The sequence below is a fragment of the Anabrus simplex genome, chromosome 5 (genome assembly GCF_040414725.1).
Source record: "Anabrus simplex isolate iqAnaSimp1 chromosome 5, ASM4041472v1, whole genome shotgun sequence".
NCBI lineage: Eukaryota > Metazoa > Arthropoda > Insecta > Orthoptera > Tettigoniidae > Anabrus > Anabrus simplex.
This window is the reverse complement of record NC_090269.1, coordinates 183,004,615-183,021,356: the sequence shown is the minus strand read 5'-3', so window position 1 is coordinate 183,021,356 and position 16,742 is coordinate 183,004,615. Positions and strand designations below refer to the sequence as shown.

At 40.4% G+C, this 16,742-nt stretch overlaps 1 protein-coding gene across 1 annotated transcript in view; it reads left to right on the top strand.

Annotated features, from left to right (window-relative positions):
* Positions 1–14,206: 14,206 nt before the first annotated feature.
* Positions 14,207–16,742, top strand: part of LOC136874423 (uncharacterized) — a 463,178-nt gene continuing 460,642 nt past the window's right edge. The window contains exon 1 of the mRNA XM_067148056.2: positions 14,207–14,307. Coding sequence (XP_067004157.2) covers positions 14,211–14,307 — 97 coding nt within the window. The 5' untranslated portion in view covers positions 14,207–14,210. The remainder of the gene's footprint in view (positions 14,308–16,742) is intronic.

The following is a 16,742-nucleotide window of genomic DNA, read 5'->3' as shown; positions in this document are numbered from 1 at the left end:
AATTTGTAGACAAGTATTCTTGAACCTTGTGCGTCTGTCTGGTACATGTACGTTAATTTTTGGAAGGAGTTGTGGACAATTCACCAAGGGATGAAGCAATTTAAAAATGAAGAGTGTATCCAATAATTCACGGCGTTGTGACAGGCTATGCAGATTTAAGGACTGTTGTAAGGATGTATAATCAACATTATCATATGGGAATCCTGCTCTAATGAATATAAACGAAGAAATTTATGTTGTACTGAATCTAATCTATGGATAGAGGTCTGATGAGAAGGGTTCCAAACAGGTGTACAGTATTCTAGTATAGGGCGTGACAAAGACACATACAGAAATCTATAGGTAGCTAAGTTTGAAAATTCTCTAGAATATCTAGTAATGCAACCCAATCTTTGAAATGCTTTCTTACAAATATTTTCAATATGCTCATTAAACGATAGGTTATAATCTTAGATGACATGATTTCGGGCCTGTAACTCTGTAGCTGAGGATATACGATTATTATTATTATTATTATTATTATTATTATTATTATTATTATTATTATTATTATTATTGTTGTTGTTGTTGTTGTTGTTGTACCGGGGGTACACCTTCTTCGATCAGTTAAACTGCGCACCTTCTATAAGGCCATCTAGGTAATGTACCTTGAACTGATGTAGTACAAGATAGTTTGGTTTTCAACTGTGAGAAGTCTACTATCGGTCAAAGTGCCACCCCCCCCCCCTGGCTGCATCAGGACAATTAATTATTAAGGGAAATGTGTATTTTGACAGTTTTTGAACATTGTTTTGCTCAGGTATCAAAATTGTTAACACTTCTGCTGGTTCCTTCACCTATATCAATCAACCTATCAGAATTTTGTAAATATTGCCTCTAGAGTGTGTACAGGAATCCAGCCTATCAGTAAAGAGTTCTGTAATTTTCCCCTCAAAAGTACTATAAAAGCTGGGCGCTTCAGGGCCCCATTGTCTTCTTCTTGCTCCAGTTCATTGAGCGCGACGTGTTCTAACGGAGGCGGAGGTCGAGGGCGGGGTTCAGAAGGCCAAGAAGCAAGGTAATGGTGGAAGTTTTATAAGCATGTGTTAGCTCCTGCAGATAACTGGAGGGAAAGGTTTCAACCTCTTTTATTTCTAAATTTGATTCTTTAAATTTAGGAGTTTCGGCCAGTCTGAAGACTCTGTTATATTCCCTTCTGGGAAATATGTAATGTAAGGGAACAAAGAGTGATACCCTCTGTTGATTCCCATTCAACTTGGTATGGGGTGATTAAGTTTCTAAACCTCTAAAATTCTTAACACTCTTTTGGTATTGAATGTTTCTCATTTAGTCACCCCGGTGTTGAATAGGCTAAGCCCACTTACGGTTTTAGGTACTTCTAGGAGTGCAGGTGTTTCGCCTCCTTGCATTTCTTTGTGGCCGGTTTCAACCAATCTTTCCTTTTTACACTAAGGCCATTTAATATGGGCTATCATGTCCCTGTTCATTCAGTAATTGTTTCTGGTGTGAAGTTATAAATTGGTGAGCAATAGATAAGCCCACCTTGGGGCTACCTTAGTAAATACTTTAATTAAGGACAGCCGATGGGCTGTAAGAGCACTATTAGAAACTGATGCCTCCGCGAGGCTGGACTATGATGTAGTTTGAGCGCAAACTCCCTTGTAGTGTAAAGGATAGGAACAAATCGTGCTCTTGCAAATCTTGTAACTGCCAACAGTGATCCAGCTCTTTTCTGTGTAAATTAACATTTGTAATTATCTCAAGTTTTGTACCTGATTTTTTGAATTTAAATCGTTGTTGGAGCTGACTAGGTCGATATAAGATATAAGATTTTTATTATTCTTTCAGATTTTCTATTGATCGAATTTTAAATTTAAAAAAAGGAAAGGAAGAACATTTCAAAATTTGTTGTGTTAAGTTCTGATTTAGTTAATTACTTGTCCGCCCATTCACCCCAGCCGTTCCTTACACGTCTGTGATCCACGAATTTCTTTTATTATTATTATTATTATTATTATTATTATTATTATTATTATTATAATGAAACGAGTAATGCACTGTTCAATCGTCTGTCTCTTCCTGTTTTCTTCCACAGGGATTCCTAGATGGTACTCGGTAAGTTCTGAGCTGACCTAGACCATGCTCGGTTTCCCCCTTTGCCTTGGTCGCTCTCAGAACGCTTGTCAACGTAGACCTCCTCCCTTACTGGTAATAATGTGCTGTACTGTTGAAATACACTGCACATTGCCTCAATGGATACCATTATTATAGAAATAATGTTATTGCTTTTACTTCCCACGAACGACTTGCACGGTTTTCGGACAGGCCGAGGTGCCAGAATGTTGTCCCACAGGAGTTCTTTCACACCGACGCGAGACTGAGCACTTCCAAATACCACCGAGCTGAGTCGGGATTGACTCGCGATACCATTATTAAACTGACATCTCGTTATACGGATATTATTTGAAGACGCCGATTATATTTTTACGGAAGATGACAGGTTAAGCAGCTCTCACTCCTGCGAGCCCCCGGATGTGTGCGACGTTTGGAGACAGAGATTTTACAGTAAACGAAGGAGGAGATACGGTTTATTGGACAGAATGCCATATTTCTTCACAAGGTTACGACTTAAATGGTAACTGTGGGACCACCACACGCCTTAATAGCAAAGGAACGGAAATTTGAGTGCTGTTCATATTGAGTAATTTGTGAAAGGTTTACAGATTGATTGGGTGTTCGGTGAAGGAACATCCTGGGTATTGTCCATTCCAGGAAACAAGCGTGAAGGTCTGAGCTTCACACGAACCTCCGGAACACGCTATCTATTTGAGAAGTGCCGTGTCAAGCCGTCCTTAGCCTGGCGCTCAAAATAAGTAGACATACAAATTGCCGATTGCTTTGGACAAAGACATTGAGAACAAGTAGAAGATGAAAACAATTGAATCTGAAACCAAAGTAGTGGAATACAGTCGTAAGGAGTTTTAGATTATGAATGAAGTTGTAAAAGAAGTAGATGAATAGCGTTACCTTTTCTTTTCTACTGCTCTTTCCGCGCCTTGATGGCATCGTGTTCACTGTTACATACTAGGAGACCCCGTCTTACGGCCGGATGTCCTTCCTGACACCAGTCCTATGTGGAAGGATATATTCGCTACAGTGTCAATCAATCAATCAATCAATCAATCAATCAATCAATCAATCAATCAATCAATCAATCAATCAATCAATCAATCAATCAATCAATCAATCAATCAATCAATCAATCAATCAATCAATCAATCAATCAATCAATCAATCAATCAATCAATCAATCAATCTATCTATCTATCTATCTATCTATCTATCTATCTATCTATCTATCTATCTATCTATCTATCTATCTATCTATCTGCTCACAAGGTTGTAGCCCAGGTGGAAGATTGCTTACTAATTGTTTCCCTAGTTCTTTCTTAAATTATTTCTAGGAAGTTGAAACTTTAATCGAATGCCTCCTTTGATATATTATTCCAATCCCTAATTCATTATTCTTCCTAAAAATGAATATTTGCCTCAATTCGTCCCCTTGAGTTCTAATTTTATCTTCATATTACGATCTTTCTTACTTTTAAAACTGCATTCAATGCTACTCGTCTGCGAATGTCGTTCAAAGCCATCTTTCCACCAGAGCATACCACTTAGTTGAACAGCTCGTCTCCTTACTGCCAAGTCTTCCCAAAAGTTTGCAAAATTCCCGTAACACTACTCTTTTGTCGTAAATCACCGAGAAGAAATCGTGCTGATTTTCTTTGGATCTCTTCCAGTTCTCAAATCAAGTGATCCTGGTGAGAGTCTTACCAGTGACTTATATGCTCTCTCGTTTACATCCTTACTACGTCCTAAATACCGTTATAAGCATATGAAGAGATCTATACTCTTTATGTGAATGTGATTTCCTTAATGAAGATCTTTCCTTATTTCTCGTATTAACACCTAAATACTGACAGTGATCCCCGTGAGGAACTTTCATTCAATCAACACAGGAATTAAAACTGAGAGGACCGGGCGAGTTGGCCGTGCGGTTAGGGGCGCGCAGCTGTGAGCTTGCATCCGGCAGATAGTGGGTTCGAGGCTCACTGTCGGCAGCCCTGGTTCTTTTATCGGTATAGATCCGATACCCCATGTATATGAAGACGTGTGTATTAAGACCAATACAAACACCCACAGAATAGTTAATCAGATGCGGCTAAAATCTCTGACCCGACCGGAATCGAGCCCAGGACCCGCTGAACCAAGGGTAACGACGCTGATCGTTCAGCCAAAGAGCGGGACAGATAAGCTACATATTATAAATTACATAGTAGAATATCTAACGAAGGCAGAAGCAGGGAGGACATAAAGTGTAGACAAGCACACACAAGGAAAACCTTTCTTAATAAGACATTTGTTCACTCTAAACGTAAATATGCTTATTAGAAAGATTTTTTGAGGCTTTGGCCAGCGTAGCTCAATTGAGAAGATCATCACGCGAAATGAGAAAGCTGTGAGTTCGAATCCAACTGGTGTCCGCTTAGGCATTTTAGTTCCATATGGAGCATCTTTTTGATATGTATTATATGTACTGAACACGACCTAATTTAAAAACTTATTTCGAGTACAATGCAGTCGTGAAAATTAAATACATTTAAAATTCCCGTTTCTAGCTCTAGTACTGTACCTACATTTCAAGAATCATTGCCAGATGTGTTTGATGGTGATGAGGCTCTCCCAGTGTCTGAAAATGTAATGCGACCGTATCGCAAACGAAGTGTAACTGGACTGTATGAAAATCAGATTTTTCAGGCACGGGCTGTCACAAGCAAAGCAAACTGTTGAAAGTTATTTTGCCTTATTGGCGATCAGATCCATGTTTTCCGAAAACCGTTCGCAGCGTTGATAAAGACATACAAGCAGCTTGCGTGTTGCATAATTATCTGAGACATAACACTTTGAAAAGTTAATTTAGATGATATTGCCGAAATTCCTGAGAAGCAGTTGCCTCCATTGACCAACAACAAGAGCATGAGTGCGCCAATAGCGAGACAGAAGTTTATTGATTATTAGCTACGGTATTCTACATTGTATACGGATTTCTGCGTAAATTACTGTACAAAGAGTGAGAAAGATTATTATATTAAAAAGCATATCTCTTAGCGTTATCCGAGAATCACCACATTGCTTCCGATGAACGCTGCACTTTGGGAAGTTTTGATGATAATTGTAGGTCACGTTTCCCACTGCTATTGCAAATTGAGTTCGGGAATGTACACTATAACGGCCGGCTCACGTGGCTAATGCCATTCTCGATGGAGATGGGGAGTTTTCATTATGATAAATACACCGCAGAATGGCAGCTTGGCGTCTCTCTTGCCTTCTACCCGACGAACAACCACGAGTTTACAGGAATGACAACGAAAACAGCATTACATTACTTCCCTGTTGGCAAGCAGCCAGATACGTTGCCATGGTACCTGGCAGGTGTGTTGTCGGTCACTCATTGTAGAGCATGAAACCCGCAGAAAATAGTAATTTTCACCGTCATTTGAAGAGTAAGCTAAATTATGCACATAATAAAAGTTGTTTAAAATGAAGGTACGTTTTACGTATAGTCCATGGATTTTACAGAAAATCAATAGTATAGGAGAAAATTGAAAAAAAAAGTGCTCTGGTCTTCCTATAAACCCCCACTCTGTTCAGTGATTTTAAAATCATATGAATATCTAAACCTGCTCCTGGGTGAGTATACTCTAAAATATGAAGTTTGATAGTGATCTATCCAGCCGTTTCACCGTGATGGTGGACCAGACGGACAAACAGATGGACAGACGAACAGATGGACAAAGAGACACGAAAGCTTAAAACCACTGGTACGGTCTTGAGTTGACATAAACCGGAAAATTATCTGAAAAATTGGCAAAATAAATGAAATTACAGGCAGCGAATCCTTTACAACTTCATTTATATAGATTTCTACATGGTAGGAAGCGTTCCATGGCAAGTGATCAGTACATACATAAATACATACATACATACATACATACATACATACATAAATCTCCGTTATAGACTGTTATGCCTTTCAATTTACAAGATCCTGTAAATTTATTAACACCCCCATAATCCCCTATTTATAACTAGCTCTCTGGTCTTATTTTGTTCCTTACCTCTTATCTTCATATTAACTGAGTCTAAGCATCGTCGTCTTGGTCCCTCAATTTCTCTAACTATCCATGACCGAGACCATTATTCTCCTGGGTTACCTATCACCCTCCTTTCACCTCACATGACTTCAACACCGAAGTCGGTTTATACGTACATCTTCATCAATCGAATTCATTCCTAACTTAGCGTTTATCTCCTCATTCCGAGTACCCTCCTGCCATTCTTCGTACCTGTTTGTACCAGCGATAATTTCGCTACTTTCATGTCTGTTTCTTCTATCTTATGAATAAGACATCCAGAGTCCACCTAGCTTTCACTCCCGCACTGCGAAGTTGGTCTGAGAACAAACTAGTGTAAAGATAGTTCGTCCGGGAGATGACTTCTTTCTTACAGAATACTGTTGATCGCAACTGTGAGCCCACTGCATTAGCTTTGCTGCAGCTTGATTCAGTCTCACTATACTGCGATCCTGGGAGAACAGGGTATCTTGAATATTTGAAACTATTTAACTGTTCCACTTTTATATTCCAAACTAGACATTCACCTCTCTGAGGTTCGCACAACTAACAAATATGCTTGAATAACTTGTCAATAAAACCAAATCACATGGCACAACAGCCCCGAAGGGCCTTGGTCTCAGTCCGAAGGCCTACAGATTACGAGGTGCCTATAGATTACGAGCACAACGAATCTCCTCGGCCGTTATTCTTGGATTTCTAGATCGGGGCCGATATCTCACCGTCAGATAGCTCCCCAATTGTAAATGAGTGTAGGCTGAATGGACCTCGAACCAGCCCAGAGATACAAGTAAAAATCCCTGACATAACCGGGAATCGAACCCGGAAGAGGCAGGCGCGCTACACCTAGACCACGGAGCCGGCTTTAATAACTTTCAGTTTTAAACATAACTCTCCCCTTCTAGTTTGGGAATAGGGTAGCCTAGAACTGAATTTGAACTTTAAAAAAAGACCTACTGATGCTTTTTGTAACTGTTTCGTCTATTCGTTTGTTACAATAGATTGTCCATCCGATACTTAAATCGAAAACTATATTCATGACGTATTCGAATATTTTCTGCGAGACAACCAAATGGTATTTGAAACTCATTCGAATATTTAAATAATTGGTTTTACTGTAGGTTATTCGATTATCCCTCCACTCTTGTGACCCTCTAGGGGAAGAGACATACATGGTGGAAGTTGCTGAGGCACATCTGGCTGGCCAAGGTAAAGGGGAGGGTCCAGGGCATTGTCCGTTCGCAAGGTGTGCCGGAGATTAATTACCATTGTTAGCAGTAGACAATTTGCGATCGGGCTTTGGTGAAACAGCCCCATAAAACATTGTTCCGCAGTGAAACCGTAGGCAATACAGTGCTCTTAGAAAGTTAAGGGACCAACCGAAGAACTCATCCATTCATGGACTTCAGTGTCCGGCTCCATGGCTAAATGGTTAGCGTGCTGGCCTTTGGTCACAGGAGTCCCGAGTTCGATTCACGGCAGGGTCAGTAATTTTAACCATAATTCGTTCATTTCGCTAACACGGGGGCTGGGTATAGGTGTCGTCTTCATCATCATTTCATCCTCATCACGACGCGCATGTCGCCTACGGGAGTCAAATAAAAAGACCTGCATCTGGCGAGCCGAACATGTCCTCGGACACTCCCGGCACTAAAAAAGCTATACGCCATTTCATTTTTTAGGAACTACAGTTGAAATAATGTAAAATGGAAAACTAAACGTAAAATATGGCAGACATAAGTAAGACCCATCATTGCTTCTAATGTGAATGTTACCGTAAAAATCATCAAACATCAAAAGAATTAAACAGTATGCAAGTAGCAATAACGGAGATTAAACTACCTGAGTTCATCATTAATGGGACTTAAGATGTAGTGCTCAACCAATTAGGTTACAGAATGGATTAATTGCTCATGCCACTGTTTTACTTTTCTCAAGTTCTAATCGTCCTAAAATCCTAAAGCAAAATACAACAATACACTTCTAAAAACGTTTTTCTATCTTTCTTTCTTTCTTTCTTTCTTTCTTTCTTTCTTTCTTTCTTAATTAGTTTACTCTGTAGGGTTGGCTTTTTCCTCGGATTCAGCAAAGGATCCTACCTCTACCACATCAAGGGCAGTGCCCTGGAGCGTGAGACTTTGGGTCGCGGTATACAACTGAAAATGAGGACCAGTACCTCGCCCAGACGGTCTCACCTGCTATGCTGAACAGGGGCCTTGTGGGGGATGGGAAGATTGGAAGGGATAGGTAAGGAAGAGGGAAGGAAGCTGGCGGGGCGTTAAGTTAGGTACCATCCCGGCATATGCCTGGTGAAGAAGTGGGGAAGCACGGAAAACCACTTCAAGGATGACTGGGGTGGGAATCGAACACCCCTCTACCCAGTTGACCTCCCGAGGCTGAGTGGAACCCGTTCCAGCCCTCGGACCACTTTTCAAATTTCGTGGCAGAGCCGGGAATTGAACCCGGGCCTCCGGGGGTGTCAGCTAATCACACTAAGCACTACACCACAGAGGCGGACTGAAAGATGTTTTTGCTGTTTGTTTTACGTCGTACCGGTACAGATGTTTCGTGAAAGGTGGGACAGGAGGGAAGGATGTGACAGTGTGCTTATTCAGTTATAGCCTCGGTATTTGCCTTTTTTTGAACATGGAAGAGCACGGAAAATCAATTTCAGGGCTGCTGACATTGTGGTTTCCGTGGTTTCCCATTTTCGCACCAGGCAATTGCTGGGGCTGACCTCATCATCATCATCATCATCATCATCATCATCATCCTAAACCATATCCAGTTTCCCGGGTGTTGTAGCTGGGGCTGTACGAATGATACAATCGTAAGGTCGCTAGAGGATACACGTCATTGGAGTGTCTACCTTACAAGCGCTGATCCAGGCTAATCACTTAGGCCTATGTTGAGTCCTCGGTTCGAAAGCTGGTTGGAACCATCAGCTGTCGTAAGTAGCCTAGGTGTCATTGAAGAGGCGTACTAGGGAAACGAGGAGTGAGATACTTTCCCGTTGCTTTCTTCACCGGACCAGAAAGCGGTTTTGTTTGTCAGTCTGCCAAGTCTACTGGAATACACACACTAACCGACCATATGAGCAACATTTTCACATCATTCACGGCGGGGACTGTTACCGTACCATGAAAGCCAAGGATGAGGCTGAGACAGACAGAAAAATGAACGTAATAAACTTGGTCTAGCCCGTACCACGAGACTAAATACAATCTGCACACTGTATCTCACCAGAGATGGATCTGGACAATTTAGCTACACTATATTATTATTGTTCCTGGGATTCTGTGGAATGCAGAGGTGTAAGAAGGGGCGGGCATGAATGGGTGGATAGAGAAAAGATCAAATTTGAATTTAAAACTCTAAAATTTGATATTTTATTTCTTTCTTTGTTCTTTTGTTTCTTTTCAAATTTTAAACTTTGTTAAAAATAACAATATGATAGAGAAAGGTTAGCTCGTGAGCTCGAGTAACAATTTTAGAAAAGCCTAGAACAATCAGACAACAATGATTTAACAGAATGAGCTTGAAGCTCCCAAGTTACAAATTTTACAATAGCACCACTACTCCATTCAATTACTCCTCCAAAATTACTACATTCAAAGAGCGTCTTTGCTCCACGTACTTAATTGGGAGGCTACTCTCCAAAATTTAAAGCCTCTCCAAGGCACAAACAACAAACAGTAGTCACTGCCTTATCCACTCAACAGTCTAAGTTACATTTCAATAAGAGTAGTTAACTATAACAGGGTCAATAAGTACCCATTCTACATGGCCTTAGTGAAAAAGAAAAGGTTAAAGTTTTTTTTCAAGTTGCTTTACGTCGCACCGACACAGATAGGTCTTATGGCGACGATGGGGCAGACAAAGGCTAGGAATGAGAAGGAAGCGACCGTGGCCTTAATTAAGGTACAGCCCCAGCATTTACCTGGTGTGAGTTAAAGTTATTGGCCGAAAATCAAAATGTTTGGAGGCGAACACTTGCACTCCTTTGAAATTCACTTGAAAATACTTTAAACCCTACGTGAACTTATGGCCCGAAGATAAAAGGCTAAGCCTATTCTACGGAGGTGACTAGATGGAAAGTGTAAAATTAAAAAGGGTAATTTTAAAGTTTAAGAAATCATAGTCACCTCAATACCAAGATGAAGGGGAATACAAGAGGCTTCACACTCTTTATTCCCTAAGTTAGACTAAGGTCTTAGACCTGTTTGAAAATTTACATTGAAAGCTTACATTAAGAAAGGATTTTGAAACCTTCCCCTCGAGTTAACTTTCTGAGACTATTACATGGTTAAAAGATGTCTGCCATTACCTTGAGCTGGTGGGCCTTGGAGAGATGGACGAGATAAGTCCCCTCCCTTCTCTATGAACACACTGTAAACCTCTTGACTGGAGCGATCGAAAGACAAAATGGCCCAAAAAGGTCCCAGATTTTATAGCAGAGAGGATGGTTCCAGAATTCTCTGGGATGAAGCCCTGTCCACATCCCCAATTTCTATTGGTTGGTTCAATAGATACTAAAAAAATCGCATTGACTAAATTTTTAAGCAGACGGGAAGAGATGCAAGTGCTAGTAACCTTAGAACACCAAAAACAATATAAAAACAATTCAGTTTTGAAAACCTATGAATTCAAAATTTCTCTTGAAATTTAACTAGTCATCCTATCACCAGAGGGGGCACACAATTCGACGGTAGAGACACCTGACGATAAACGCTCAAACTTCTTCCACTAGAAAGTGCACTGTTCATATTACAGATGGCCTTCTAAAAGGTGCTTAGTTTGAATGTACGAAGTTGGTGTACCTCCGATATATTATTATTATTATTATTATTATTATTATCATTATTATTATTATTATTATTATTAACCCTCAGAACAGGATTAAGAACTTTGGACAGGCAAGAAATGCGTAAGATGAAGACTCTCTTCCCGTATACACTCTGAAAATTTTAAAGATTTTGTCTGCCACAGCTAGGAAAATATCATTAATGGAAATTATTAGTACCACTTACGTACATGGTCAACGATACAAGCCAAAACTAACTCATCAGATAAGTTTCCTTCAGGGTGAAGTCATCTGTAGCGGGTCGTCTTGAGTCAAAAGACACATGCGTTGCGGGCCTGTATTCGAAGTGCGCTGAAGGGCGCAGATTAGCCAAACATAGCTCACTGTAGCTGACAGGAGCCTGTCCCGCTAGACACTTTTCTGTATGGTGACATTCGTTCTTTTTAATCGGAAAAGTTATTCATAAATATAAATCCTGTCCACAAGTGTGTGCGTTAGTTTATAAGCGCGCATATCACTTACTAGAATTTATTTGTCATGGTTTGAATCTCAGTGCAATCGGCTGGCCTTTAAAAGAACACTTCTATTCAAGACAGCCATGTCGTTAGTTTTACAGACACATCAAATAACTCCTTATAAGACAAAATTCCAACACTCCGACGTCTAGTAAGTCTAAAGCACGAAGGCACGTTTAAACATTTAATTATTCTTCGGTCGTGGTTTAACGTCACGTTGAGATAGGTTTTCGACAACATTCAACTAGGATTGAGAAAGAAGCGACCGTAACCTCAACGTACAGCCCGTGCATTTGTCTGCTGTGAAAATGGGAAACCACGAAAAACCATCTTCAGGGATTATTATTATTATTATTGTTATTATTATTAATATTATTATTATTATTATTCTTTCGAATAACCCACTTGGAGGGTACGATGAATCAACTTTGGTTACTTTTCATTGTGTTCGATTTCCTTTGCATCCAAATTTCCTTCATCCTTCGAGAGTGTCGTTCCTTCTCTTCTTGAGTCCACTTTCTTCTACTTTTTAGTTTCTTCCGCTCCTGAAACGCTGCCTTTTGGACTGCTTCTCTAAATTATTAATTAATAATTATCAATCAATCAATCAATCAATCAATCAATCAATCAATCAATCAATCAATCAATCAATCAATCAATCAATCAATCAATCAATCAATCAATCAATCAATCAATCAATCAATCAATCAATCAATCAATCAATCAATCAATCAATTAATCAATCAATCAGTCAATCAATCAATCAATCAATCAATCAGATATTCCTCACCACAATTATCATCTGGCACCATGGCTAATAATAATAATAACATTAACCGGGCTGAGCAGCTCAGAGGGTAGAGCGTTGACCTTCTAACTTGGCAGGTTGGATTCTGGCTCAGTCCAGTGGTATTTGAAGATGATCAAATAGAAAATAGATCTCAGAGAATTAGAGTAGGTGAAGCTTTATCTGACCCTGTAATAATTAAGAGGGGAATTCCTCAAGGCAGTATTATCGGACCTTTATGTTTTCTTATATATATAAATGATATGAGTAAAGGAGTGGAATCGGAGGTAAGGCTTTTTGCGGATGATGTTATTCTCTATAGAGTGATAAATAAGTTACAAGATTGTGAGCAACTGCAACGTGACCTCGAAAATATTGTGAGATGGACAGCAGGCAATGGTATGTTGATAAACGGGGTTAAAAGTCAGGTTGTGAGTTTTACAAGTAGGAAAAGTCCTCTCAGTTTTAATTACTGCGTTGATGGGGTGAAAGTTCCTTTTGGGGATCATTGTAAGTATCTAGGTGTTAATATAAGGAAAGATCTTCATTAGGGTAATCACATAAATGGGATTGTAAATAAAGGGTACAGATCTCTGCACATGGTTATGAGGGTGTTTAGGGGTTGTAGTAAGGATGTAAAGGAGAGGGCATATAAGTCTCTGGTAAGACCCCAACTAGAGTATGGTTCCAGTGTATGGGACCCTCACCAGGATTACCTGATTCAAGAACTGGAAAAAATCCAAAGAAAAGCAGCTCGATTTGTTCTGGGCGATTTCCGACAAAAGAGTAGCGTTACGAAAATGTTGCAATGTTTGGGTTGGGAAGAATTGAGAGAAAGAAGAAGAGCTGCTCGACTAAGTGGTATGTTCCGAGCTGTCAGCGGAGAGATGGCGTGGAATGACATTAGTAGACGAATAAGTTTGAATGGCGTTTATAAAAGTAGGAAAGATCACAATATGAAGATAAAGTTGGAATTCAAGAGGACAAACTGGGGCAAATATTCATTTATAGGAAGGGGAGTTAGGGATTGGAATAACGTACCAAGAGGGATGTTCAATAAATTTCCGATTTCTTTGAAATCATTTAGGAAAAGGCTAGGAAAACAACAAATAGGGAATCTGCCACCTGGGCGACTGCCCTAAATGCAGATCAGTACTGATTGATTGATGGTAGTCTCGTGTTGGTAGAACTTCTGCGAAACTTAATTCTAGCACATCAGCGTCTCCAAAAACCGCAAGTTAATAGTCATTGATGAGACGTAAAATCAATAACATGTATCAATGAATGAATGAATGAATGAATGAATGAATGAATGAATGAATGAATGAATGAATGAATCAATCAATCAATCAATCAATCAATCAAACAATCAATCTAAGGTTTGTTGAATCCGGACATTACCACTGACTTTGTCATTGCTGCCGAGGTTCAAACCTCGGCCAATGCATGTTGGTATTTCGAAATGTTCGGCTTTCCGCTACGGCTGCAAGTACAGTGGCTATGGTTATTGTATCAACTGTCACTAGGAGTTTATTTTTCAATCAATCTGTTTCTCAAATATTCCTAGCTTCCCGTAAAGAAGGTAGTGCGATCGAATCCCGACACAGCCAGTCGACATTTAAGAGTGCTTATGAAATATCCTGGTCGGTTCATGTACTGAAGTATTAAGGACTTGTCTTTAGGAGAAAATTCTGGCAATGTGGTGCCACTTTTAAGACTATCATTAAACGTATAACGCCCACCTGTCCATTCCACAGAGTTCACTCGGGCCATGCTCCCTATTGACAAACTAATGTGAACGTTCTTCGCGCTCGGCCGCACGCTTCTAGGGGGCGGAGCGACTGAAGGAAGACGCTGACCTGCCGCGAGACCAGTCCAGAGCTCAGTTGTGTTGTGGTCGCTGCCGTGACATGGTATCCATAGCGGTCTGCGCTCTCCTCTTACTGCTGGGCTGTCACTACATGGCGGCCATCAAGATCGACTCGCAGCTGTCGGCTGTCACCAGTGGTGAGTGTCCCTCTCAGTGCACAAATAATAGCTTCTTATTTACTTATTTATTGTGAACATAGCAGTCCCAGTTACAATGTTCGCGACAATTTGTTACATATACGTAAAATGATTATCAAATGTATTATTTAAATTACATATCACTTGCACACAAGAACAACAACAACAATAATATTAGGTTAGTGTGATTAGCTGCCATCCCTGGAGGCCTGGATTCGATTCCCAGCTCTGCCACGAAATTTGAAAAGTGGTACGAGGGCTCGAACGGGGTCCACTCAGCCTCCGCAGGTCAATGAGTGGAGAGATTTCGATTCCCACTTCAGCCATCCTCGAAGTGGTTTTCCGTGGTTTCCCACTTCTCCTCCAGGCAAATGCCGGGATTGTACGTAACTTACGACCACGCCCGCTTCCTTCCCTCTTCCTTGTCTATCCCTTCCACCCTTCCCATCCTCTCACAAGGCCCCTGTTCAGTATAGCAAGTGAGGCCACGTGGGCGAGGTACTGGTCCTCCTTCCCAGTTGTACCCCTCGACCCAAGGTCTCACGCACCAGGACGCTGCCCTGAAGGCGGTAGAGGTGAGATCCCTTGCTTAACCCGAGGGAAAATCAACCCTGGACCGTAAACGGATTAAGAAAGAAAATATTATTATTATTATTATTATTATTATTATTATTATTATTATTATTATTATTATTATTATTATTGGTTTTACGGCCACTGATTACTTTTAAAATTTTCGGTGACGCCGAGATGCCGGAATTTTGTCCCGTAGGAGTTCTTAACGTGACAGTAAATTTACTATCAAATACCACCACACTGAGTCGGGATCGAACCCACCAGCTTGAGTTCGGAAAATTTAGCGTTGTAGCGCCTGACCTACTGAGCCTGGCAAACAAGGTTTAAAACAACATGAAACATAACATCATATCACAATACAAGTTGTATTTGTTAACTAACAAGAAAAGCTAAGATATATTAGTCTCTAAAACAGGCTATACAGTATAAGTTAGGATATTGAGGAATATGATCTAAAAATTTTACGTCAGAGTATTCTAAGTTTCTTGTCTCTGCTAAACTAGAATATACCGAGATGTACAGATTTTCATGAAGGAGTAAATGAAGCTTCTGTCATACTGAAAGCATCAACGTGTGGATGCTCACCGGGGAGTTGTCATGAATTTTAGATTTAGATGATATTTGTAGGACGACTTGCGTTCTGTGGGGTATGGAAAGATCTTTTTCTCTTTTCTGCTAGTAGCTTTACGTCACACCGACACAGATAGGTCTTATGGCGACGATGGGAGAGGAAAGGCCTAGAAGTTGGAAGGAAGCGGCCGTGGCCTTCATGAAGGTACAGCCCCAGGATTTGCCTGGTGTGAAAATGGTAAACCACGGAAATCCATCTTCAGGGCATTGGGTTTCGAACCCACTATCTCCCGGATGCAAGCTCACAGCCGCCCGCCCCTAACCGCATGGCCAACTCCCACGGCGAAAAGATCTTTGCCGTAACATACAACAAATGAATAATCAATTTTGTTGTTATTTTACACAGGAAATTCATTTCGTTTTGGTTGTGGTGCAAGCTATTTACACCATGTTTCTTGAATTTGTGAATGTTGGGTAATCGCATGTGATTCTATAAGTGATGAATTTTAGAAACTAGTACGGAACTGGGAAAGCTTCTTTGTGGAACCTCTGAATTTACCAGTCAATTCCATTTTTGTAGCACTAGATAATATTTCATTCGCTACAGCCCAATCCGTTCGGCTCATTCCTATCCATTCATGCTTGTTGGGAATTCACCAGCTGAACCGGCATTTCACTGGGATCAGATTAAGTAGACTTATACCTTGCTTTATCTCAGCAATTTGAAACTACATTTTCAGTATCTCAGTGAATCAGTGAACTTCGTTAATTTGATGAGACGACGTCTCACTGTGCACGCTTGCATGCACAGGAAGTTGGCGTTATGGAAATGAGTCTGTTTATCACCGTCTGTTTTAGGCAAACGGTACGTGGTAGTATGATGTTACGATATCCCCAGGTAATTCAAGATATTTACTAAATGCCATAACAATAAATTTATTCCGATGACGCAACCTCTCACCGCGGGGACCTCGTGGTTTGAGCGCTCGATTACGCGGATTCAGTGCAGTACGGAGGACCATAGACCACGTCAACTGATTCAAAAGATTATCTCCTTTTGTCCGCGAATAGGCTAATAAATATAAGTTACATAATAGAAAATACATGTAGAGTTAGTGAGTAGGTGACTGTGAACAAAGGGAATTTGCGACAAACGTTTTTCGCTGTTTCTAGATCAGTAGACAATTCAACACTCGTCTTCAATGAAATTACACACTGTGAAGAGAGCTTGGGAAGAAAACACGATGGTGAAAAGAATCTTGAAAATATACCCATCCGATCAAAAGTTG